The 26,591-nt window shown below is 40.5% G+C and overlaps 1 protein-coding gene across 1 annotated transcript in view; it reads right to left on the bottom strand.

The window, feature by feature from the left end:
• Nucleotides 1–449: 449 nt before the first annotated feature.
• SPARCL1 (SPARC like 1) overlaps nucleotides 450–26,591 on the bottom strand; it is a 58,396-nt gene continuing 32,254 nt past the window's right edge. The window contains exons 3-11 of the mRNA XM_003898929.3: nucleotides 22,145–22,291; nucleotides 20,762–21,766; nucleotides 18,801–18,873; nucleotides 17,939–18,057; nucleotides 17,469–17,589; nucleotides 9,326–9,462; nucleotides 7,154–7,302; nucleotides 6,214–6,362; nucleotides 450–918 (exon numbers count right to left, since the gene is read on the bottom strand). Coding sequence (XP_003898978.2) covers nucleotides 890–918; nucleotides 6,214–6,362; nucleotides 7,154–7,302; nucleotides 9,326–9,462; nucleotides 17,469–17,589; nucleotides 17,939–18,057; nucleotides 18,801–18,873; nucleotides 20,762–21,766; nucleotides 22,145–22,291 — 1,929 coding nt within the window. The 3' untranslated portion in view covers nucleotides 450–889. The remainder of the gene's footprint in view (nucleotides 919–6,213; nucleotides 6,363–7,153; nucleotides 7,303–9,325; nucleotides 9,463–17,468; nucleotides 17,590–17,938; nucleotides 18,058–18,800; nucleotides 18,874–20,761; nucleotides 21,767–22,144; nucleotides 22,292–26,591) is intronic.

Raw genomic sequence — 26,591 nt, forward strand, 5'->3', positions numbered from 1 at the left:
GCTATTTTTTTAAGTTTTCATAGAGACAGGGTCTCTCCATGTTGCCTAGGCTGGTCTTGAACTCCTGAGCTCAAGGAATCCACCCACCTTGGCCTCCCAAAGTGTTGAGATTACAGTTGTGAGCCTCTGCACCCAGCTTGTTCTACATTTTAAATCAAATTTGGTAAAAAAGCACTTGAATTTATTTTTATTCTGTTTAAACTTATATAATGATGAAGGACATTAATGAGCAGCTTTTACCACTGAGTATTTGTTTCCTGTAAGAGGTGTCTCACACTTTTTCCTCAACCACACACACACACACACACGCACGCACACACACGCACACACACACTTAAAGTAGTAGGGTTTAGGAAGCACAATTATAATTTGACATGAAGTGTGAGTCTTGGGTTGATCTTTCACATTTGATTGTCTAAATTATAACTGGAAATACACTTGACTAAGCATTTGGATTTTTATGGACTGTTTATTAGGGTATTAAGATATTGAAAATAATACACGTAAACCACAAAAGAGTAGCATTCCATTTTCTTGAAGTGCATATGATATTATGAACAATACAAATGCATTATTTTTATCGTTAATAGTTTTATCATTAATTATCTCATAAGTCAATGCAGAGAGTGAAATTACTATGAATTAAACTTCTGTTCACAATGTACAGTATTTTGCATATGTTGACTTTACTTAATTTTACATTTTTGTTTCCAAAGTTAATGTTAAATACCTGGCACATAGGTTGTTATCAAGCAATTACTCTCATTGTCTTGTCACACATGCAAACATTTTGCTAAATATAAATCTACAAGTATTACAGCTGCATATATTTCTGAAGTGGTTAGAACAGAGGAGGATGCTGGAAAGTTGAGTTCTTTAAAATCTTCATTCAAAACAAGAGATTTTCATCTATGTCTTCTGTAAAAAACGAGAAGCAAAACAACACTTTTAGAAAGTAGCCAGATTAGTAGCACAAACAATATTAGAGTTGGAGGATTAGAGAAACCATCTAATAAGGCAGTATAATGGTGATCCTCAACTCTGGTAGGGCATCAACATCACTCATGAACTTTTAAAAATATATTTTTAGGCCTCACCTCTGGACTCTAGAATCTGAATCCCTAGGGGTGGACTAATGGCATGTAGACATTTAGAAAACTGCAGGTAATTTGGCTGCAGGGTTGAGAACCACTGATAGGGGAAGAGCAGGTTAAGGGGAGGTCCAGCCAAGAAGTGCCAAGTATACTAATCTAGAAGGTGAGCTGAAATATAATGGAAATAAATAGAAGTGTAGTGCTAGGTAAATCCAGCTTTTAATTGAGTAGCTTGTCAAAGAAATTGTTGCCATACTTGTGGAAGAAGACAGCATCCTCTAGGAGATATAAGATCACTCCTTACCAACATGGGCCACCCTAACAAACTATTATACTACTCTGTGTGGGCACTAGGTAATTTTCCTGCTAATAATCTTTATCTAGCCCAGAGAATGGGAAAGATTATGGACTTTGATATTTTTTTTTTTTTGAGTACTGGCTTCATATGTAAAATGGAGATAATAGCTTCATTACTTACACATTTACTTATATTTGTACCCATAGCCTTTGTCTTCTTTCTGTTGCTCAGATAAGAGATTGTCCTTTTTCTTGATGTTAAGGCTAATTCCTCTTCCTATGCTCAAGATCTCTTCTGACTTTCACAAGATTCTCCTTTTACTTTCCTCTTTTTTTTCTTACATCCTTCTTCCACCTTTCCTTTTTTTTACTAGACCCTTCCATTAGCATTTAAATATGTTTTATATTTAACCTCTAGAACAGTGCCTGCATTTATGTAGACCATCTGTAAAGGTTTCTTGAGCAAATAAATGAATAAATGAAAGGAGTGCTCAAATCTCTTTTATTCTAAAAAATGCTCCCCTTACTCTGTATCTTTTCTAGGTCTTTGCTGCACTCAAACATTCACTCCTTACCCTTTCTCATTTCCCTTTTCTTCTGAATCTATAGAATGTGACTTCCATCTCTACCATTCCACCAAAACTACTCTAACCAAGGCCACCCAGGATATCTTTATTTCTTTCATCTTCTTTGACATCTCAGTCGCATTTGGCACTGCCAATCTCTTCCTCCTCTTTGAAACACCTCCTTTGCATGGCACTATCCTGGTTTTCTTCCTTCATTTCAGGAGAAACTTCAATGTCCTTACTGAATTCTTTCTTCCTCCCCATCCATCATCTAGATGTTTTTCTCAGCATGGTGTTCAATCCTAGACCCCTTTTCACGTAAGTCAATGTGTTTTCCTTGGGAGAATTAATTCCCTTCCCCGGTGTCAATTATTCTTTGTATGCTTATAATCCTCAAACATGCATTTCAGTTCCAAAACCCTGTCTTGATGTATAAGCAGCCAACAAATATATATAAAGTTCCACGTTACTAATAATCAGGAAAATTTTAATCAAAACCATCTCACAATGAGATGCCAGTTCACAGCAGTCAGAATGGCTATAATTTAAAAGTCTAAAAACAACATGCTGGTGAAGCCGCAGAGAAAAAGGAATGCTTAGATGCTGGTAATGTAAATTAGTTGAGCCACTGTGGAAAGCCGTTTGGAGATTTCTCAAAGAACTTAAAACAGAACTGCTATTCAACCCAGCAATCCAATTACTGGGTATATTTATAAAAAAATCATTTTACCAAAAAGACACATGAACTCACATGCTCATTGCAGCACTATTCACAATAGCAAAGACAAAATCAATGTAGGTGCCCATCAGTGTTGGGCATGGTAGGGATAATGGTAGTTTTGATGGAGTGGTAGAGATAATGGCCAAACTATAATTACTTTTGCATGAAACTAACACTTAGGAGACAACCTAATACTTTAGGATTCAAAGTATCTAAAATGGAATTTGTCATTTACTCCAAATCCACTTCTGTTCTTGTGTTTTCTCAGTAGAAGGTGCCTCTATTTACCTCTATTTACCCTGCCTGCTCTAAGCCAGGGACCTAGGCATTGTACTTTTCAGTCTCTCACCTCTCTGCTCTCTGCTACCACATATTTCCTATCAAATATTGTCTTATTTCCACATGATAGACATTTCAGTATGCTTACATTTAAAAATATATCTTGAATATGTTTACTTCTCTGTCTCCTCCCCCCGCCCCCCCCCCCCCCCCCCCCCCCCCCCCCGGCTTTTGATCACTCCTCTACTTCAAGTTCTCATCAGCTCTTGCCTGGGTTTACCACAATATTCTCTCAACAGTTCTTTGGCTCTGCCACAATGTAACCAGGGGAATCCGTCTTAAATACAAACCCAGGGAAATCACTGACTTGTTGGAAACACTTTGGTGATCCCCCAGTACTCTTAGGATAATGTCTTTAAATGGCTTTGGGGAACTTGCGTTCATCTGAGTTGTTTACCCTGTTAGTCTCACTTGGAAGGTTTTCTGACGATTAGCATGGATATGTGTCAATGCATGGTATGCATGGGCGCAAAATAAATGAGGACTCCTGCACCTGTTATTTGAACCCCATTTTTACAGATAAGGAAAATGAGACTCACTGAGGATAAGCAACACGCCCTAATTCACATAGCTAGTTAATAACAGCTATGTGAGGAATATATATATGGGTACATCTATCACAGGCAGTTAAAATTCAGGAAAACATTGGCTAAACTCTATCTTCTCCTTCTGTGGATTTCTCAGCCTTGAAGGAAAGAAGGGTATACTTACAAATAAATTTTTTTTTTCTTTAGCTACATTCCAAAGCAATAACTTGTTTACGTGTTCTGACTGAATATTTAATATCTGCTTTATTGGTTTATTATGTGATAATTTTTTCCCTTCTTCAAAATAAGGCAATGATAGCCAAACCACAGTGCACAAACAAGATCATTAACAGCTTTGTAAATGACTGGACTTTAAGTCCTTCCTGCTCCTCCCAGACAACCGCCCAGCGGAGCCTGGGTGAGCTTACACACTGAAGAGCTGCCAGAAGCTTTGCAAAAGGAAGAATGAGATGCAACTGGTTTTCTTAAGTAAAATGGCCTGTTTAAATTTGCCTTTTTATCAGTCGTTTAAAATCACATGTCATATAAACAGGCATCCATAAATACATCCTATTCCAGCCGAGTTTTCCCCTCTAGATAATAGTGGGGCAGGGCAGGGCAGGACAGAGGGATATATTTGAATTTTTATAAGTACTCTGCGTGTATCATAGATGTTAGAAAGACAATTGACACCCAACCCCGTGTGGTCTCCTTCTCCTCCTCCTGCTGTAACAGGATTGGTCAGTGTGACCAATAAAATGAGGCAGAAGTCATGATATATAACTTCTGAGATTAGGTTACAAAAGACTTTGGGGCCTCAGTCTCGGCTTTCTCTTTCTGCCTGGTCACTCACTCTGGAGGAAACCAGACACCATGCTGTGGGCAGCCCTGTGGACGAGAGGCCTACATGATGGGATACTGAAGGCTCCTGCAAAGAGCCATGGGAGTGAGCTTAGAAGTAGACCCTTAGCCACAGTCAAGCCATCAGATAACTGCCGCACTGCATGACCCCTTGACCACAACCTAATGAGAGATCCTAATCCAGAGCCATCCAGGTTGGTTACTGTGAGATTTCTGACCCTTGGAAACCGTGAGAAAGAATTTAACCTGTTAAGTTGTGGGGTGATTCACTATGCAGCATAGACAACTAATACACAGAACTAGGTACTTACAAAAATATACATCCTTTCACAGAATGTTTATTTCACAGAATGATATTGCAAGGAGAAGGACTGACCCTCTCTGCTTACCTATAAATCTTCATACTTTCACCTCTTCCTCTCTAATTTCAAGGCATTCTACATATATATGGGGAATATTTTAAAAATGAAGTTTGCGCAAGTTATTTCTTTTTGGGAACTTCCAACGTTTGATGAACTGACTTTCTTTATCGGCCTAGCTGCATGTTTATCCCGATGGTATATTGTAAACATGAATGAAATCTCTGTTTCAGAGATTTGATGTTCACTGTTAATTTATGTTCTGTGAATGGTATTTTTCTTATTTATTTATTTTAACTGACAAATAAACATGGTATGTATTTATCATGTAAAACATGACCTTTTAAAATATATATACATTGTGGAATGGCTAAATTGATCTGATTAACGAATGCGTTACCTCACATACTATCGTTTTTGTGTGTGTGTGGTGAGAATTGCAAGTAGATTTGAATGCTCATTGTTTGAATATCTTTCTTTTTTTTTGAGACCGAGTCTCACTCTGTCTGTCACCCAGGCTGGAGTGCAGTGGTGCGATCTTGGCTCACTGCAACCTCTGCCTCCCGGGTTCAAGCAATTCTCCTGCCTCAGCCTCCCGAGTAGCTGGGATTACAGGCACGTGCCACCAAGCCCACCTACTTTTTGTATTTTTGGTAGAAGCAGAGTTTCACCATGTTGGCCATGCTAGTCTCTAACTCCTGACCTCAGGTGATCCACCCACCTCGGCCTCCCAAAGTGCTGGGATTACAGGCATGAGCCACCGTGCCCAGCCTTTCATATCTTAATTATTGAAAACATACCTGCTCATAAAAGTCAAGTCTAACTTAAGGAAAGAAAAGGAAACATATTAAGACATAACCCAGCAAAATAAGTGTCTAAATTTAATTTCCTCCACTGCAGGAGTAAAGAAAGAATGCTCAGTTCCCATTCATTGAGGATGAAGCCATGGGTGAGTTTTGGGTTAAAGGATTATCCTGGCACTACTTGTGATGTAAAATCCAGTCTTCAGTGTGTTGGTAATAGATTCTGAGATGTTCTGACATCTCCCATTGTCAGAAATGGGCTTGTTTATTTATTCTTTACATGTAATTTTGAAAAGTTGGGCCCAAGGCCCAGGTTAAGGTAGGATATTAAATAAGGAAGGACACAAAGCCTGCTGAGATTTGACCCAACTCTGGATTCACATGTCTTTTTACGCTTAGCTGACTGTTGAGACCTCAATGCATGTTCACCCTTGCTACCCTTTGAAAACAGTGCTATAAAGGTAGTAAGAAGTGACTTTGTAATGACAGCATATGCACCAAGGAAGTCCTATCTGGGAAACTGCTACCTTTTTGTTTCTAGCTTCCAATTTGAACATGTGGCAGGACCTCTCTTTGAAGCATGCGGGGGCTTAGGGCTTGTCTGGGGAAGAAGACATCCCTCTTCTTTGGCTGGTGATGAATTTACCTTCTTTAATTCCAAAGCAGTGGCCCCACTCCTTCAGGGTGATATGTTTATCCTTGTTGGGGTCACACTCCTCAAAGAAACGGGTTATGCAGTGTTCCATGGGCACCAGAGATGCTCGCAGAGGAGCAAGTTCGGAATGTGTCAGGACTCTGCAATGAAATACATGGCATCCTATTAACTGAGTAGCTTGTGCATGAAGATTTAACTCTCAGGCTCACCAAGGACATTCTTCTCCCATAAGGTTGCTGTATATGTGAAATAAACAGAATACCGATAAAAACTGCCAATGAAATAAACGATTTGTGGGTAAGTTTGACAGCTTTTGGGATGTCGATTCACGAGGTTTCTGTCTTCACAGGAACTGTCCTTTTCCTACCCTAAATCTACAGGGGTGTACCCAGCAATCATGTTGGTACAACCTGGTTCTCATCTACTGACCGTACCTGATTGTTTTAGATGTAGTCACTTGACCCACATTGGGCCAGTCTTGGGAATTTAGGATCAAGAATGAGAAAGTCGGAGGAGTCTCTGTGGGAAGCTGGACCTTAACATGTAAACTTAGGAGCTATGGTGTAGCCATATTCTGCTATCTTCGCGGCAGCTTTTTTTTTTTTTTTTAATGAATATTACATAGCTTTGATAATTGTGATAAGGGGACTTCAAAAATTTCACTGACAAATGGAATTAAAAGATAAAATTATAAAACATAAACTTTATCAACATAAGCTCTATCAAGTTCCAGACTTTTTTTTTATGATTATACTTTAAGTTCTAAGGTACATCACACACAGCAGCTTTGTGTTTAGACTCCTAACCAGGCATTTCAGTATTCTAAAATGGAACTGGGAAATGTCCTAAATCTAGATTTTCCTTCTGCATAGATATGTAGATATTTCATCAGAGAGATAAATCTAGAAATGGAAAGGTAAAGAGTTCTTACCTATCCATAGGGTGTTGATCAAGTTCACTAAACTGCCAGTGCACAGGATACACATACATGTGGTAGTTTTTCTTAAAGTCCCTTAAGAGAAGGTCAATGGGATGGTCCCCAGCCAAGAGCCTCTTTTCATCCAGGTAAATTTTCTTGACCTGGGGTTAAGAAGGCAGAAGACTGTCAGAGAATCAGACAAATGTAATGGACTCGTCACTTGCTAAACTTTACTTGAAGAGTGACAGTAACATGATAGAGGAAAACAAGCTCAGGACATCATGTGCAACCAAATGAAATTCCTTCCAATCAATACTATAGGCCTTTCTCATGCCTACACAGAATAGCACCTGATGGAAGAAACCTCTGGTTTTTAGAAGAAATTTAAATCTTTTTTAAACTTTTAAATATTTTAAGTATATTTTGCCTCTTTCTTGTAACAAGTAATTAATGTTCACTACCTTTTTTTTTTTTTTTTTTTTTTTTTAAACTATGAGGTTTTAATGAAAAGGGCTGAATTGACTGAGGGAAAATTTTTGATTAGTTAATGAAAAGTGCTGCTCCTTCTGATGGCAGAGTCCATTCTTAGTCTTCTAGGTCATCCATCCAGTGCCCACTTAGTCTCGCTTTCGGCCTGGTGTGTTACTGCTTGGCCAGCCCCATTGAAATTTCCCTGTTTCATAGCTAATATCCTCAAGGCTCTCTGTGACAATGTATTCAAGACGGAGGCTAGAAATTATTCTTGAGCAGCGCATGTGAAACTCTCAGCTTCTGATGTTGCCTCTTATTTCACTGAGTAATTGGAAGCAAACAGAACCTCCACCTGCTCCCAGAACCACAGCTTTCCTACCTGTGACCTTCCTGTGCTCCTAATCTAAGTCCAGCCCCTCTCATCTGGCTGGGACACGTATTGAAGAATGCCCCCGGCAGTTGTGTGCATTCTCTGCTCCCCACTAATATTTCCTTCTTGACTGGGTTATTTCCAGAAGCATACAAACATCCTCTACCATCTCCCACTGCTAGGGGGGACTCTTGAACTCACTTTCCCCTCCAGCTGCCACCCCATTTCTCTTTATCTCTTTATAGCAAAACTCCTTGAAAGGATTGTCTATACTTGCTGCATCCACATCCTTCCTCCTAGTCTCTGTTGAACTCTCTCCACTGGAGCTTCCTTCCTGAAACATGCTCCCACCCCAGGAACAGCTCCTATCAAGGTCAACTATGACCTTGACATGCTAAATCTCTGGCCAATTCTCAGTCCTCAACTCACAACCTATAAACAGCATCTGACACAGTTAATGCACACCCTTCTTCCTGTTTTATTTATTTTCGCACCATGTTTAATCCCAACTGACATACTTATACATATATTTGCTGATTTGGTTATATTTGCATAATTGCTCATTTTACTACATACAATTGCATATATGTGCATATGCATATATACACATATATGCATATACACACATATAAGCATATATACATGTATACGCATATATGCATATATACACATATGCGTATACATGTATATATACAAATTATACATATATAAATATATGCATATACATACATCACATACATACACACACACACACACACACACTTATTTATTTAGAGTCTGTCTCTTCACCCAGAATGTAAACTCATGAAGGCAGAGATTTTCTTTTCATTGCTGTATCTCCAGTATTTAGGTTAATTTCTGGCACCCAGGATGCACTCGGTAACTATCTCGTGAATGAATTTTCTCTGGAAGCTTCTGGAATCAATGCTTTTTAATCTTAATATATTACTGATATTTTGAGTAATGGATTACTTTATATCATACATCTATGTCTGGCCTATGAGAGCAAAACAAATGCTTAGATTTAAATAAGATGTTTCACTGACTATATCAATGCTAAATTTATCTTAACTGTGCTCAACCAGAGCTTGCTCTAGGTATGAATTGAAGAGCCCTAATTCAGGCCACTGACCATGGGGGAGAATGGGGCGGTTTGGTGGTGTCCGAAACCTTGCGGCATGAATGGTGATATCTATTATTCTGTTAAGCCACATGGGCTAACCAGGCATGGAAAAGCATAGTGGGCTTTTGCCAGTATGCAGAGGTAGGTAGCCCCCCACCATGTCTTTCTTCCTCATGCCCTGTAGACAGACATTGAAGAAGCTAATCTGTGGATAACTTACTTTATTTCTCTGCTTCTCATTTAGATAGCCAGCGTGTTCAGAGTTGGCTTCATAAAGCTGCATGAGGATATTCTTGAGCCAGTCTCTCATCCGTAGAGGAAACTGAGTCACTTCAAAGTCCGTACAAGTAGGAATAGCTGTTACAAGCAGAAAATGTACTGTAATCTTTGGGCTTATTCGTGTACTGTGGCAAATCCTTATAATAGGAAGCTTAACTTCTGGCAACTGACAGAGCTTTCTCAGGGCCCCATTATTATGACAGTGGTCCTTAGCCCTGGCAGCAGCACAACAGAATTGCCTGGGGTTTTATAAAACATACCAAATGCCAGCTTCCAATCAAGTAAATTCTGATGTGACTGGTCTGGTGTGAAGTTTGGGCATCAGGATGTTTTTAAAACTCCAAAATCTATTTGGATGTGCAGCTAGGCCCCAGAACCACTGCTGTAGAATCAGAGTTGAAATTTGTAGGTGGAGGGCACAAGCGCTATTGAATAGAGGAAAAGGTAGATATTAGCTGATACTATGGTAAGAAATAATGCTAAATCTCAGTGACTTAAAGAAACAAAAGTCAATTTTGCAATACTGCTACAAGTCCAACACAAGTTAGCAGGAGGGCTCTCTGCTCATTGCAGTCTCCCCAGAGCTCAGGATGACTGCCATTTTTTTTTTTTTTTTAATTACACTTTAAGTTATGAGATACATGTGCAGAACGTGCAGGTTTGTTACATAAGTATACACGTGCCATGGTGGTTTGCTGTACCTGTCAACCCATCATCTACATTAGGTATTTCTCCTAATGCTATCCCTCCCCTAGTCCCCCAGCCCCTGACAGGCCCTGGTGTATGATGTTCCCCTCCCTGTGTCCATGTGTTCTCATGGTTCAGCTCCTACTTATGAGTGAGAACATGTGGTGTTTGGTTTTCTGTTCCTGTGCTAGTTTGCTGAGAATGATGGTTTCCGGCTTCATGTATGTCCCTGCAAAGGACATGAACTCATCCTTTTTTATGGCTGCATAGTATTCCATGGTGTATATGTGTCACATTTTCTTTATCCAGTCTATCATTGATGGGCATTTGGGTTGGTTTCAAGTCTTTGCTATTGTGAACAGTGCTATAATAAACATATGTGTGAATGCGTCTTTATAGTAGAATGATTTATAATCCTTTGGGTATATACCCAGTAATGGGATTGCTGTATCAAATGGTATTTCTAGTTCTAGATCCTTGAGGAATTGCTACACTGTCTTCTACAATGGTTGAACTAATTTACTCCCACCAACAGTATAAAAGTGTTCCTATTTCTCCACATCCTCTCCAGTATCTGTTGTTTCCTGACTTTTTAATGGTTGCCATTCTAACTGGTGTGAGATGGTATCTCATTGTGGTTTTGATTTGCATTTCTCTAATGACCACTGATGATGAACTTTTTTTCATATGTTTGTTGGCCACATAAATGTCTTCTTTTGAGAAGTGTCTGTTCATATCCTTCACCCACTTTTTGATGTGGTTGTTTTTTTCTTGTAAATTTATATTAGTTCCTTGTAGATTCTGGATATAAGCCCTTAGTTAGATGGAAGATTGCAAAAATTTTCTCCCATTCTGTAGGTTGCCTGTTTACTCTGATGATAGTTTCTTTTGCTGTGCAGAAGCTCTTTAGTTTAGTTAGATCCCATTAGTCAATTTTGGCTTTTGTTGTCATTGCTTTTGGTATTTTAGTCATGAAGTCTTTGCCCAAGCCTATGTCCTGAATGGTATTGCCTAAGTTTTCTTCTAGGGTTTTTATGGTTTTAGGTCTTATGTTTAAGTCTTTAATCCATCTTGAGTTAATTTTTGTATGAAGTGTATGGAAGGGGGCCAGTTTCAGTTTTCTGCATATGGCTAGCCAGTTTTCCCAACACCATTTATTAAATAGGGAATCCTTTCCCCATTGCTTGTTTTTGTCAGGTTTGTCAAATATTAGATGTTTGTAGATGTGTGGCATTATTTCTGCGGCCTCTGTTCTGTTCCATTGGTCTATATATCTGTTTTGATACCATTACCATGCTGTTTTGGTTACTGTAGCCTTGTAGTATAGTTTTAAGTTAGGTAGTGTGATGCCTCCAGCTTTGTTCTTTTTGCTTAGGATTGTCTTGGATATATGGGCTCTTTTTTGGTTCCATATGAACTTTAAAGTAGTTTTTTCTAATTCTGTGAAGAAAGTCAGTGATAGCTTGATGGGGATAGGATTGAATCTATAAATTACTTTGGTCAGTAGAACCATTTTCATGATATTGATTCTTCCTATCCATGCTCATGGATATTTTTCCATTTGTTTGTGTCCTCTCTTATTTCCTTCAGCAGTGCTTTGTAGTTCTCCTTGAAGAGGTCTTTCACATCCGTTGTAAGTTGTATTCCTAGGTATTTTATTCTCTTTGTAGCAATTGTGAATGGGCGTTCACTTATGACTTGGCTCTCTGCTTGTCTATTACTGGTATATAGGAATGCTTGTGATTTTTGCACATTGATTTTGTATCCTGAGACTTTGCTGAAGTTGCTTATCAGCTTGAGGAGATTTTGGCCTGAGATGATGGGGTTTTCTAAATATACAATTATGTCATCTGCAAACAGAGATAATTCAACTTCCTCTCTTCCTATTTGAATACCCTTGATTTCTTTCTCTTGCCTCACTGCCCTGGCCAAAACTTCCAATACTATGTTGAATAGGAGTGGTGAGAGAGGGCATCCTTGTCTTGTGCTGGTTTTTAAAGGGAATGCTTCCAGCTTCTGCCCATTCAGTATGATATTGGCTATGGGTTTGTCATAAATAGCTGTTATTATTTTGAGATATGTTCCATCAATACCTAGTTTATTGAGAGTTTTTAGCATGAAGGGGTGTTGAATTTTGTTGAAGACCTTTTCTGCATCTATTGAGATAATTGTGTGGTTTTTGTCATTAGTTCTGTTTATGTGATGGGTTACATTTATTGATTTGCATATGTTGAACCATCCTTGCATCCCAGGGATGAAGGTGACTTGATTGTGGTAGATAAGCTTTTTTATGTGCTCCTGGATTTGGTTTATCAATATTTTATTGAGGATTTTCGCATCGATGTTCATCAGGGATATTGGCCTGAAATTTTCTTTTTTCATTGTGTCACTGTCAGGTTTTGGTATCAGGATGATGCTGGACTCATAAAATGAAATAGGGAGGATTCCCTGTTTTTCTATTGTTTGGAATAGTTTCAGAAGGAATGGTACCAGCTCCTCTTTGTACCTCTGGTAGAATTCAGCTGTGAATCTTTCTGACCCTTGGCTTTTTTTGATTGGTAGACTATTAATTACTGCCTCAATTTCAGAACTTGTTATTGGTCTATTCAGGGATTCAACTTCTTCCTGGTTTAGTCTTGGGAGGGTATATGTGTCCAGTAATTTATCTATTTCTTCTAGATTTTCTAGTTTATTTGTGTGGAGGTGTTTATAGTATTTTCTGATGGTAGTTTGTATTTCTGTGGGATCAGTGGTGATATCCCCTGTATCATTTTTTATTGTATCTATTTGATTCTTCTCTCTTTTCTTCTGTATTAGTCTGGCTAGCAGTCTATCCATTTTGTTAATCTTTTCAAAAAACCAGCTCCTAGATTCATTGATTTTTTTGAAGGGTTTTTCGTGTCTCTATCTCCTTCAGTTATGCTCTGATCATTGTTATTTCTTGTCTTCTGCTAGCTTTTGAATTTGTTTGCTCTTGCTTCTCTAGTTGTTTTAATTGTGATGCTAGGGTGTCAATTTTAGATCTTTCCTGCTTTCTCCTATGGGCATTTAGTGGTATAAATTTCCCTCTAAACGCTGCTTTAGCTGTGTCCCAGAGATTCTGGCACATTGTGTCTTCATTCTCATTGGTTTCAAGGAACTTCCTTATTTCTGCCTTAATTTGGTTATTTACCCAGTAGTCATTCAGGAGCAGGTTGTTCAGTTAACATGTAGTTGTGCGGTTTTGAGTGAGTTTCTTAATCCTGAGTTCTAATTTGATTGCAGTGTGGTCTGAGAGACTGTTATGATTTCTACTCTTTTGCATTTGCTGAGGAGTTTTTACTTTCAATTATTTGGTTAATTTTAGAATAAGTACAATGTGGTGCTGAGAAGAATGTATATTCTGTTGATTTGGGGTGGAGAGTTCTGTAGATGTCTATTAGGTCTGCTTAGTCCAGAGCTAAGTTCAAGTCCTGAATATACTTGTTAATTTCTGTCTTGTTGATCTGTCTAATATTTTACAGTGGAGTATTAAAGTCTCCCACTATTATTGTGTGGGAGTCTAAGGTCTCTAAGAACTTGCTTTGTGTATCTGGGTGCTCCTATATTGGGTGCATATATATTTAGGATAGTTAGCTCTTCTTGATGAATTGATCCCTTTACCATTATGTAATGCCCTTCTTTGTCTTTTTTGGTCTTTGTTAGTTTAAAGCCTATTCTATCAGAAGCTAGGATTACAACTCCTGCTTTTTTTTTTTTTTTTGCTTTCCAATTCTTGGTAAATAGTCCTCCATCCTTTTACTTTGAGCCAATGTGTGTCTTTGCACATGAGCTGGGTCTCCTTAATACAGCACTTTTGACTCTTTATCCAATTTGCCAGTCTGTGTCTTTTAATTTGGGCATTTAGCCTGTTTACATTTAAAATTAATATTGTTATGTGTGAATTTAATCCTGTCATTATGATGCTAGCTGGTTATTTTGCCCGTTAGTTGATGCAATTTCTTCATAGTGTCAATGGTCTTTACAATTTGGTATGTTTTTGCAGTGGCTGGTACTGGCTTTCCCTCTTCATATTCAGTGGTTCCTTCAGGAGCTGTTGTAAAGCAGGCCTGGTGGTGAAAAAATCTCTCAGCATTTGCTTATCTGTAAAGGATTTTATTTCTCCTTCACTTATGAAGCTTAGTTTGACTGGTTATGAAATTCTAGGTTTAAAATTCTTTAAGCATGTTGAATATTGGCCCCCACTCTCTTCTTGCTTGTAGGGTTTCTGCAGAGAGTTCCACTGTTAGTCTGATGGGCTTCCCTTTGTGGGTATTCTGACCTTTCTGTCTAGCTGCCCTTAACATTTTTTCCTTCATTTCAACCTTGGTGAATCTGACGATTATGTGTCTTGGAGTTGCTCTTCTTTTTTTTTTTGAGACGGAGTCTCGCTCTGTCGCCCAGGCTGGAGTGCAGTGGCCGGATCTCAGCTCACTGCAAGCTCCGCCTCCCGGGTTCACGCCATTCTCCGGCCTCAGCCTCCCGAGTAGCTGGGACTACAGGCGCCCGCCACCTCGCCCGGCTAGTTTTTTGTATTTCTTAATAGAGACGGGGTTTCACCCTGTTAGCCAGGATGGTCTCGATCTCCTGACCTCGTGATCCGCCCGTCTCGGCCTCCCAAAGTGCTGGGATTACAGGCTTGAGCCACCGCGCCCGGCCGAGTTGCTCTTCTTGAGGATTATCTTTGTGGTGTTCTCTGTATTTCCTGAATTTCAATGTTGGTCTGTCTTGCTAGGTTGGGGAAGTTCTCCTGGATAATATCCTGAAGAGGGTTTTCCAACTTGGTTCCATTCTTCTCATTACTTTCAGGTACACCAATCAAACGGAGATTTGGTCTTTTCCCATACTCCCATATTTCTTGGAGGCTTTGTTCGTTCCTTTTCATTCTTTTTTCTCTAATCTTGTCTTCATGCTTTATTTCATTAAGTTGATCTTCAATTTCTGACATCCTTTCTTCTGCTTAATTGATTTGGCTATTGATACTTGTGTATGCTTCACAAAGTTCTCGTGCTGTATTTTCCAGCTCCATCAGGTCATTTATGTTATTCTCTAAATTAGTTATTCTAGTTAGCAATTCCTCTAAACTTTTTTCAAGGTTCTTAGCTTCCTTGCATTGGGTTATAACATGCTCCTTTAGCTCAGAAGAGTTTGTTATTACCCACGTTCTGATGTCTACTTCTGTCAATTCCTCAAACTAATTCTCCATCCACTTTTGTTCCCATGCTGGCAAGGAGTTGTGATCCTTTGGAGGAGAAGAGGCATTCCCATTTTTGGAATTTGCAGGGTTTTTGTGCTGGTTTTTCCTCATCTTCGTGGATTTTCTGCCTTTGGTCTTTGATGTTAGTGACTTTCAGATGGGGTATTTGTGTAGATATCTTTTTTGTTGAGGTTGATGCTATTCTTTTCTGTTCATTAGTTTTCCTTCTAACAGGCCCCTCTGCTGCAGGTCTACTGGAGTTCACTCAAGGTCCATTCTAGACCTTGTTTGCCTGGATATCACCAGCAGAGGCTGCAGAACAGCAAACATTGCTGCCTGTTCCTTCCTCTGGAAGTTTCGTCCCAGAGGGGTACCTGCCAGATGCCAGCTGGAGTGCTCCTGTATGAGATGTCTGTTGACCCCTGCTTGGAGGTTTCTCCCAGTCAGGAGGCATGGTGGTCAGGGACCCACCTGAGGAGGCAGTCTGTCCCTTAGCAAAGCTCAAGTGCTGTGCTGGGAGATCTGCTGCTCTCTTCAGAGTGGGCAAGCAGGAATGTTTAAGTGTGCTGAAGCTGCGCCCACAGCCACCCCTTCCCCCAGGCGCTCTGTCCCAAGGAGATGGGAACTTTATCCATAAGCCCCTGACTGGAGCTGCTGCCTTACTTTCAGAGATGCCCTTCCCAGAGAGGAAGAATCTAGAGAGGCGGTCTAGCTACAGTGGCTTTACGGTGCTGTGGTGGGCTCCACCCAGTCCGAACTTCCTAGCGGCTTTGTTTACACTGTGAGGGGAAAACCGCCAACTCAAGCCTCAGTAATGGCAGATGCCCCTCCCTCAACCAAACTCAAGCATCCCAGGTCTATTTCAGAATGCTGTGCTAGGAGCGAGAATTTCAAGCCAGTGAATCTTAGCTTGCTGGGCTCCATGGGGGTAGGATCCACTGAGCTAGACCATTTGCCGCCCTGGCTTCAGTCACATTTCCAGGGACGTGAACAGTTCTGTCTTGCTGGCATTCCAGGTGCCACTGGGGTATGAAAAAAAAAATAAACTCCTGCAGCTAGCTCGGTGTCTGCCCAAACGGTGGCCCAGTGTTGTGTTTGAAACCCAGCATCCTGGTGGTGTTGGCACCCTAGGGAATCTCCTGGTCTGTGGATTGCGAAGACTGTGGGAAAAGCCTAGTATCTGGTCCAGAATGCACCGTCCTTCACAGCACAGTCCCTCACATCTTCCCTTGGCTAGGGGAGGGAGTTCCCCGACCCCTTGCACTTCCTGGGTGAGGCAACACCCCACCCTGCTTTGGCTCCTCCTCCGTGAGCTGCACCCACTGTCTAACCAGTCCCAATGAGCTGGGTACCTCAGTTGGAAATGCAGAAATCGCCCTCCTGTGTTGATCTCACTGGAAGCTGCAGACCAGAGCAGTCCCTATTTGGCCATCTTGCCAGCCACCAATGACGCTGCCATTTTTTGAGGCCACTATCTCAAAGAGAGTTTGTGGTGGCAAAGGAGCAGAGGATGCAGAGCCATACCCCAGCTCTTCAATGCTTCTGCACAGAACTCACACAGATGATTTTTTTTTTTTCACATTTCATTGGACAAAGCAAGATATGTGGTCATACCTAACGTCCAGGAGGCTGACATATTTCATCCTCTCCTGTGTCTGGAAGGGGAGGAGACCCAGAAATATTAGTGAGCATTGCTAATGTGGAGAATCACTTAGTGGTAAGGGGAGCCAAACACAATTGAGAGCATCCTGGGGAAGGAAGACAGCCTTAAAAAACTTTTGGAAGAATGTGTTGTCGGAAAACTTCTTGGCAAAGGCTTAACTTAAATTGGGAAGAGGGCAAATAATGTAGCAAAATTCCAGTGATTCAACTCTATGATTAAGCGGATAACATTATCATAGTGGTTCTGAGCCCTGGCTGCACATTAGAATTGTCTAGGTTACTTTAAAAACAAATAATAATGATAAAAAAAAATGTCAGGGTTCCAACCTAGTTCAGTTAAATCAGAATCTCCTATGGTTAAGGCCAGAGAGTTCTTATTTTTTAAGTTTCCCCAGTTGATGATTTTTGTGTCCAGAACTACATTAGCTTTTCCCTGTTTGCATATAGATAATTCAGGCATGTCCAGATTCACCCCAAACCCTCTCAGAGATTGTGGTTGACAGGAGGGTCATAATCTTACATTTGCAGGCTCCAAAATAATCCAGCTGGAGTTGATGCCCCTTTTTGGTCCCCTCCAGTCTGCATTTAGTAGCGAATAGATGACAGGAACTGGCATAGGTCTGATTGTCAGTGCCACAAACCTATGGAAGATAAGCAGGAGTAAAAGCTGATAGAGCCAAATGCTCAGGAGACACTCTGCTCCTTAAAGCTCATATGCTGTTAACAGTGCTGTGTCAAAGATGTGGTCAGGTAGGTGAGACTTTTAAAATCATAATTGTTCCATTTGGCATCAAAAAAATTGACTAAACTGTACTAACGGTGATGACAATTTAGCTCTAGGTAAGCTCAGTAGAATGAAAACTGCAGATGTTCCAAATATTAGATGATAACCTATGTACCCTTTTTAAGCAAATATTTCAATTGCAAATATTTTTATTTCATTCACTAACCTTTTGGAGCCACTTAAAGACTATTTTGCAGAATACTTACTTGGTCAAGGAGTTTTGTTGGAGGACAAGTCACTGGATCCTGGCAGACACAGTGAGGTTTTCCCTGTTGGTCTACCTTACAGATGTGGCCTCTTTTACACTGGAAGCTCATGCAAGAATCTAGTAGAAAAGATTAGACAGGAAACAGGGACAAAGTTAAATTGAGTATGTAAATACAAATTTACTCAACTAGTTTCATTTTCACTAACGAGGGGGAAATTTTGAAGTCCTTGAAATTTGCAAATTTGGAAGTGAGAAGACATTGGAATCCTCTTTAATTGATGTGTTAATTTCCAGATGGAACCTTCTATTTTACATGATAATTTTACAGACTACTTTACATGATAATCTAGATTTCCTTTTGCAGCAGTTTGGATTGGAGATGTGCAAAGAACAGACAGCTCTTCTATGCCTGAGATGGTCATAGTATGAAGTTCTTAGTGCAATGTTGTGCAAACTGGTCAGAAGTGAAATAAGGCTGAAATTCAAAATGTTTGTGATAGGGGGAGGAATTAGATCCTTTATCATGTATGGGATATAAATTCACAAGCAAGTGACAGATTTGAGAATAAATAAGGTAGAATTAATTCTTTTCAGAAGCAAAAGGATTTAAGGAAGAAGAACTCTAGCCTTTTCACTAATATCTAAACAGGGCTTCCAGTTTGTAAACACATTTACCCATAGTTGTATATGAAGTATGTACAAGAAAATGTCAACAATTTATGGGAGCATTTCCTTGGAGAGGGTTGGGGAGAGAAAAAATTCTGTGCAGTAGTCACAAAGGATGGAGGGACAAGCCCAAAGTGGCAGATTCCATTTCTTCCTTGATATAGTCACAAACAGCTTGCTTGGTGCATACTCACCCACACCATGCACCCTCATGTTGCCTTCACTTGACGTTTCCTCATCATTTGATGAGTTCTCTGCTTTCTTGGCCTTTAGAATAACAAGAGCAAAAGTTAAAATCTATTAAGAAGAGAGCCATTACTTAATTTATATTCCCACTGTGCATACTTTCACAGAGTATTTTTCATGCTCAAATCATTTCAAATCTCAGAAAGGGAAACCAGGCTGGGTGCGGTGGCTCATGTGTGTAATCCCAGCACTTTGGGAGGCCAGAGTGGAAGGATCACTTCAAGCCCAGGAGTTTAAGACCAGCCTGGCAACATAGGGAAACTCCATCTCTACCAAAAAAAAAAAAAAGAAAAAAAAAACTAGCTGGGTGTGATGGTGCGTGCCTGTGGTCCCAGTTATTCAAGAGGCTAAGGTGGGAGGACTACTAGAGCCCAGGAGATTGAGGCTGCAGGAAGCTGTGATTGCATCACTGCACTCCAGCCTAGGAGACAGAGCAAGACTTCGTCTCTAAAAACAAAACAAAACAGTAAAAAAGGAAAGAAATGGAGCCTATAATCCCAGCACTTTGGGAAGCTGAGGTGGGTGGATCACCTGAGGTCAGGAGTTTGTGACTAGCCTGACCAACAAGGTGAAACTCCATCTCTACTAAAAATACAAAAATTAGCTGGGCGTGGTGGCAGGCGCCTATAGTTCCACCTACTTGGGAGGCTGAGACAGGATAATTGCTTGAACCTGGGAAGCAGAAGTTGCAGTGAGCCGAGATTGCACCACTGCACTCCAGCCTGGGTGAAGGAGTGAGACTCCGTCTCAAAAAAAATAAAAGAAAAAAGAAAAAAAGAAAAAAGAAAGGAAATCAGTCACAACTGTAGAGGTAGACAGGAACCCTTGGAGTACAGGACCCATTTCTATCTTTATCAGCAAGACGTAGTGCGGTATCTCTGGGTATTACTCAATAAGACTTGGAGTCTCCTCTTTGGATTTGAGAAAACACTAGAAATGTAGTATTATCTTGTGATTTTTTAGTTAAGCCAGAGTTACATTGGAAATCTCTCTGAATTTGTTGGTAAAGCTTTCTTACCAGGCTTTTAAGGTGTAAGAAAACTTCTACGTTAGAGTGGCAGCAGAGTTCTCAGTAATTGAGGTTACCATTGACTTTGTGCACCAAAATCTGTGCCAAGTCCTGCTGGTGGGTGGCTGCCAGGATTTTGAACGAAAGCTCCAAATATGCTTCCTCTCTTCCTCGATCCTGCTGTAGTTTCCAGATTATCATTTTGGTATGTGTTTGCTTAATAAAGTAGGGCCTTAATCTTTATAACTAATTCAACAAACATTGTTGGCTCTTTTGTTATGTCAGAGGCATTTTGTTGGACACTGGTGATTCAACTCGAAAACAATATGGCATCTGCTTTCAAGGCATTAGAGCAGCAGCTCTCAGTGTCTCCCATCCTTCAGATCTGTCATAATTTATCATTTCAGCTAGTTCCAGGGACTTTCAATGGCCAATATCTGCATTTCTGTGCCTGAAAAATCATGGAAATTGACCTGACTCACTCAAGGGACAGACTGGACATGCTGGGAAATTAATACCCCCCTAGCAATCCTCAGCCAAAAGAAGTGCCCTAGCTCCTTCAGTCACCAAATGGAATAATTCTGAGAAAGTGTCTTTACATGGCTTGAATGATGTTCCTTTTATTAGCTTCCTTTCCTTCTTGTGTTACTCTATCTTTGTTCCCTGTGCTTCTTAAATAAACAACACTCAAATCCAAGATCTGCTTCTATGGGAACCCAAATAAAACAGGCATTCTCAGCCTAATGATAGAAATGGACCTAAAAAGAAATAATTGTAATATATTTTAGTAATGTACTAGTAGACGTCCATATAGGACACTGTGAGAGCACAGAGAAAGGTCATGACTGTTTATTGATAATGCTGGCTTTATTGAACAAGGACCATTTAAAATAATCTTACCTCTTGGTGCTCTCCAGGCTCACTGGTATCTATATTTTCATTTTCATGTGCTTTTTCCCTTTGCTCCTCAATTTTGAGGTGATAGGCAATGGATTGAGCTCTCTCGGCCTCCAGAAAGGCCTGGCTTGGGATGAAGTAGTCATCACCTGCACTGTGTCTGGGGCCATCATCGCCATCATCACCGCCATCATCATCAGCTCCATGATTTCTGGGCATGGTGGTACCATCGTCAGTAGGTTCCATGAGCAAAGCCTCAGAAACAGTCTTTTCATCTATCTCTTTGTGGTTGCTGATAGCTTCCAGGCCAGTTTTACCCTCTTGACTCAGCCATTCAGTTTCTTGAATGTGCTTATTGATGTTCGATGCATTTTCCTCTTCCATTTCTGCATTGGAGTTATCATCTTGTTCTTGGTTATCCTGCTCAAATTCATCCTCCTGCATCTTGCTTACTTGAGTTGGTTGATCAGACTCTTCCAAAATATCATCAGATTGGGTATTGTCTTCCTCCTGCTTGCTGTTAGCATCCTCCCTGGGCAATTCTGTCTTTCCTTCTTGGTTATCATTGTGGGTACCAACTTCACCTGGCTCTTTTTCTTCTTCCTCTTCTCCATTAGAAATATTTGGGTCCTGCTCTTGGTTTCCTTGATCCCTTAGGTCTTGGCTATGTTTACTGCTCCTGTTCAACTGATGATGTGAATAATTTCTAGGTTGTTCTTGGTTTTCCTCTCTCTTTGTGATACTTTCTTGTTGGTTAGAATCTATGAAGGAACTAACACTAGGAGCCAAAAAGTCAGTGTTCTCTGAGGGTTTTTTCTCCTGAGGCTCACTCATATCTTCTTTTATGTCCAATATACCTTCAGTTGGTGCATACTCCAAATTCACACTGAAGTCACCATCTCTGTCCTCTTGGTCCTTCAGTCCCAGCTCTTGGCTAGAACTCTTGCCCTGTTCTGCTGACTGTTCATGGCTTTCCTCTTTTGACTTTAGTACTGATGATTTTTCAGCCTTAAAAGAAAAAAAAGTTCATTCTTCAAACAAATGATAATATAACCATATTTATGCCTAAGGTAATGTTTAATATTCATTTTTTTTCTTCACACACTATTATGTAAACATGTTTATAATGTTCCTCACACTCTGCAGCCACAGGTTTAAACTGAATTTAGTTTTATAAAATGAAACAAGTATATAGCAGCTCAGCCCAAGTAGTAAAACTCATTAATCCTCATGATTCTTCTAGTGATTGGAGGCAGTTGAGGTGATCATCATGTTTTAAAAAAATTAATCTGAGACATAAATGACATAATCTCTTTTACCATGCTTTGAAACTAAGACCTTTAGAGAATTAAAAAATTATATTAATATAAATGATGTTACTTTTACCTTACGGTGGGAATGGTCTTCTGGGGATACTGCTGTTTCTTTTTCATTTTCTGCATCTTCAGCCCTTAAATTGGGGATTGCAGTGTTGTCGGGTGCTACCGTTTCAGCAGTTGGTTTGGCATGATCAGATAATAATCTTGCATTTGTCTGAAAAAATTAAAAACTGGTTTTCGTTATTCAAGTCTGGATGCTAATTTAAAAATTTGCTAGTTACTCTTGTTGTCATCATTATTAGTAGCAATATACTTCATTCATACCAACAATTTAAAAATATTCTCTAGAGTTTTTGAGGATATAAGCAAATGCCTAGAACAGAATGTTAAGTGGAAGCAGAATCTCAATTGTGTTTAAGAAAAAGCAGGCCGGTTGGCCGGGCGCGGTGGCTCAAGCCTGTAATCCCAGCACTTTGGGAGGCCAAGACGGGCGGATCACGAGGTCGGGAGATCAAGACCATCCTGGCTAACACGGTGAAACCCCGTCTCTACTAAAAAAAATACAAAAAAAGTAGCCGGGCGAGGTGGCTGGCGCCTGTAGTCCCAGCTACTCGGGAGGCTGAGGCAGGAGAATGGCCTGAATCCGGGAGGCGGAGCTTGCAGTGAGCTGAGATCCGGCCACTGCACTCCAGCCTGGGCGACAGAGCAAGACTCCATCTCAAAAAAAACAACAACAACAACAAAAATACAAAATTAGCCAGGGTGGTGGCGCATGCCTGTAATCCCAGCACTTTGGGAGGCCGAGACGGGCGGATCACGAGGTCAGGAGATCGAGACCATCCTGGCTAACACGGTGAAACCCCGTCTCTACTAAAAAAAATACAAAAAACTAGCCAGGCGAGGTGGCGGGCGCTTGTAGTCCCAGCTACTCGGGAGGCTGAGGCAGGAGAACGCGTAAACCCGGGAGGCAGAGCTTGCAGTGAGCTGAGATCCGGACACTGCACTCCAGCCTGGGCGACAGAGAGAGACTCCGTCTCACAAAAAAAAAAAAGAAAAAAAAAAAGAAAAAAGTTATTTATGCAGAGACTAGGTGAAAATAAAGCAAAATGCATTTCAATAATGGTAACTTTGAGTTTTGAAATTATTTTCTGTGTTTTTTAAACTTTTGCAAAGCATTTATACTTTACAATTTTGGAAAGTGTTGTTTAGCGGAAAGTTGAAGTCAAATAAAATTAACCATAGGATATAGTATTGTACATTTTCCTAATTTAAGTACTCACTAATAATTAGCCGAAAAATTTATAAACTTTTAATCAATATTTGTTTGATTTCTTAACACCATTGGCCTTAACATTGATCAGGAAATCTTAATAAAAAACAATTTAAGGGCTGGTTGCGGTAGTTCATGCCTGTAATCCCAGGTCTGTGGGAGGCTGAGGTGGGCGAATCACTTGAGGTCAACGACAGGAGTTCATGACCAGCCTGGACAACATGGTGAAATCCCGTCTCTGTTAAAAATACAAAAAATTAGCTGGGCATGGTGGTGGGTGCCTGTAATCGCAGCTACTCGGGAGGCTGAGGCAGGAGAATCGCTTGAACCCTGGAGGCGGAGGTTGCAGTGAACTGAGATCATTCCATTGCACTCCAGCCTGGGCAACAAGAGGGAAACTCCATCTCAAAAAAAAAGAAAAAAATTTGGAATTAATTCAAAGACTGTGTGAGACAGGGCACTAAGCCTAGTAGAAAAGGGCATGTCTGGACTATTAATTTCTATTGGAGGGAGGGTCCTATTTCTAGCAAGATTGGAGACTTAGATAAAGAGCGGGGCAGTGATGCATGATGGGGCAGTTGAACAACTGAACTTGGAGGTAAGAGTCCTCCATTCAAGTCTTGCCTCTGCTATTTACTTTCTATCTGTGGTATGAGAGGTCGTTAATATTTTTTATTAATTTAAAAATATTAATAAAATTAATCACATTAACTTATTAATTAATTAACTCCAGCCTCTTGCCCAGGGTGGAGTTCAGTGGTGCAGTCTCGGCTCACTGCAACCTCTGCCTCCCAGGCTGAAGCCACCCTTCCACTTCAGCCTCCCCAGTAGCTGGGACTACAGGCACCACCATGCCTGGGTGATTTTTGTATTTTTTGTAGAGATGAGTTTCACTATGTTGCCCAGGCTGGCCTCGAACTTCTGAACTCAGGCAGTCTTCCTGTCTGGGCCTCCCAAAGTGCTGAGATTACAGGCATGAACCACCACGCCCGGTCAAGGTCATTAATTTCTACCCTGCCATCTCTCAAGGTGGCAAGAAATATCAAGTGAGCAGAAATATCAAAATAAGGTTATGTATAAAAAATATTTTATAAATTTTAAGGAGTTGCCCAACTGAAAACTACTATTGCTAGCGCTAACCTCACACCGTGGTAGTAATATAAACTGCCCAGTATCTGAGGCAGATATTCACTGTGGATCTTTATTAGAGAGATACTCTGGACACTCAGATGGCATACCCAGGTGTAAGTATGAAACCGGGATTCTATTTGGATTAACTTTTTATTCCATTAGCAGGTCCTATAGTGCTGACTGTGTAATATAAAGAAAGCCATAGAATACAGGATTTATTTTTTAATTTTTAATTTTTTTTTTGAGACAGAGTCTTGCTCTGTTGCCCAGGCTGAAGTACAGTGGCGTGATCTTGGCTCACTGTAACCTCCACCTGCTGGGTTTAAGCGATTCTCATGCCTCAGCCTCCTGAGTAGCTGGGATTGCAGGTGCCTGCTACCATGCCATGCTAATTTTTGTGTTTATTTATTTATTTTTTTAGTAGAGACAGGGTTTCACCATGTTGGCCAGACTGGTCTTGAACTCCTGGCCTCAAGTGATCTGCCCACCTCGGCCTCCCAAAGTGCTGGGATTACAGAGAAGAGCCACGGCTTCTGGCCAAAGTACAGGATTCCTTTAGGTTTGGTTTGCTCTTTTGCTTCGTATCTCCTTTTCACCTAAGATGGGTAATTAATTTGAAAAAGTTTATAAAGAGGCCGTAAAGAAGGGGGTAAAGGAAAAAGAATGGTGGCCACTTTGGTTAAGCTGCCAACAGGGAGCATCATAGAAGGCAATGGATGGGGGAGATTTTAGGCTTATTAGTGGAGAACTGGTCACTCTCTCTGCCCCTCCATCCACCTACTGCCCAAGCAGGAAGAAATGCACACAAAAAAATGGCAACTCTTTTACTTTCAGAAATATTCTGCAATTGAAATTACGTTTTATCATTATGAGCATACTTCTATTTATTTAACGTGCCCTCTGGAAATCTATTTGGAATCTCCTAACTACCCCAATCCATTTACATCTGGAGAATTCAGGCAGGCAGGGAAAATGATACAAATTTTTAATAGGTCAGTTCTATGAGAAGATACTTAGCTTTCTAGTGTTTGGCTAGGTTTACATGATATCAAATTGTCCCAGAAAGGAAACATCTGGAATGTGTCTAAATACAAGTGTGTCATTCAAACATTTGGTTCAAACTTTTTTTGTTTTTTGAGACAGAGTCTTGCTCTGTCACCCAGGCTGGAGTGCTGTTGTGCGATCTTGGCTCACTGCAGCCTCGACTCCCCTGGCTCGAGGGATCCTCCCTCCTGTGCCTCCCAAGTAGCTGGGACTACAGGCACATGCCATGGCACCTGGCCAATTTTTTTTTTTTTTTTTGTAGAGACAAGGCCTCACTATGTTACCCAGGTTGGTCTTGAACTCCTGGGCTCAAGTGATCCTCTGGCCTTGACCTCCCAAAGTGCTGGGATTACAGGTAGGAGGCACAGTGCGTGGCCCAAAGACACTTTTTTATGTATATTTACATAATAGCAACAGCTGCAAGGACAAAGCACATTTTCAGGAGAAAATAATGGTTTTGTGGGAACTCCTTTCAGTGTTGAACATTAATTTGTCCCGATTTTGTAATTTCAGGGTGTAATGTATAATTTCAGCTGGAGTAGCTCCACACTGCTTAAGCATGATTCCTGATAGCGGTCATAAACTCTGTCTTCCAAGAACAGCTTGGTCTGGATGCCATGGAGTTTGTTTTTGCTGACACATTTGTCAACCAGGAGCTAGCTAACAACTTATCCAAAAAGCCAGGACAGAATTTTAGACCTAGAGAGGAAGGGAGGAAAGGGACAATTGAGAAATTGCTTTGTATTTTTAAAAGAGGCTGATTCCTCCATTTGGTGAAAAAGAAAAAAAAAATGGCACAATCCTTTGGTTTAATGAAGGATTCCATGGATCATTTGCGGAACGTCTCCGGTGGTCATCCATGCCATGGTTTCATTTGTTTTTTAACTTTCAGTTTGTTTTGAGTCCACTGATGCGGTTTCAAATGATCTGATGTGTGTTCGGCTGCTTTATTGCTGTGCAAGTGGGGCCAGTATATCTGACCACGAAGAAGAGAATATTCTAGTCCTGCCTACTTTCAGCATACTTGCTTGGACAGCCTCCCAAGGATGAGTTAGGAGCTTCTTTATGA

Source organism: Papio anubis, chromosome 3 (genome assembly GCF_008728515.1).
Source record: "Papio anubis isolate 15944 chromosome 3, Panubis1.0, whole genome shotgun sequence".
Lineage (NCBI taxonomy): Eukaryota > Metazoa > Chordata > Mammalia > Primates > Cercopithecidae > Papio > Papio anubis.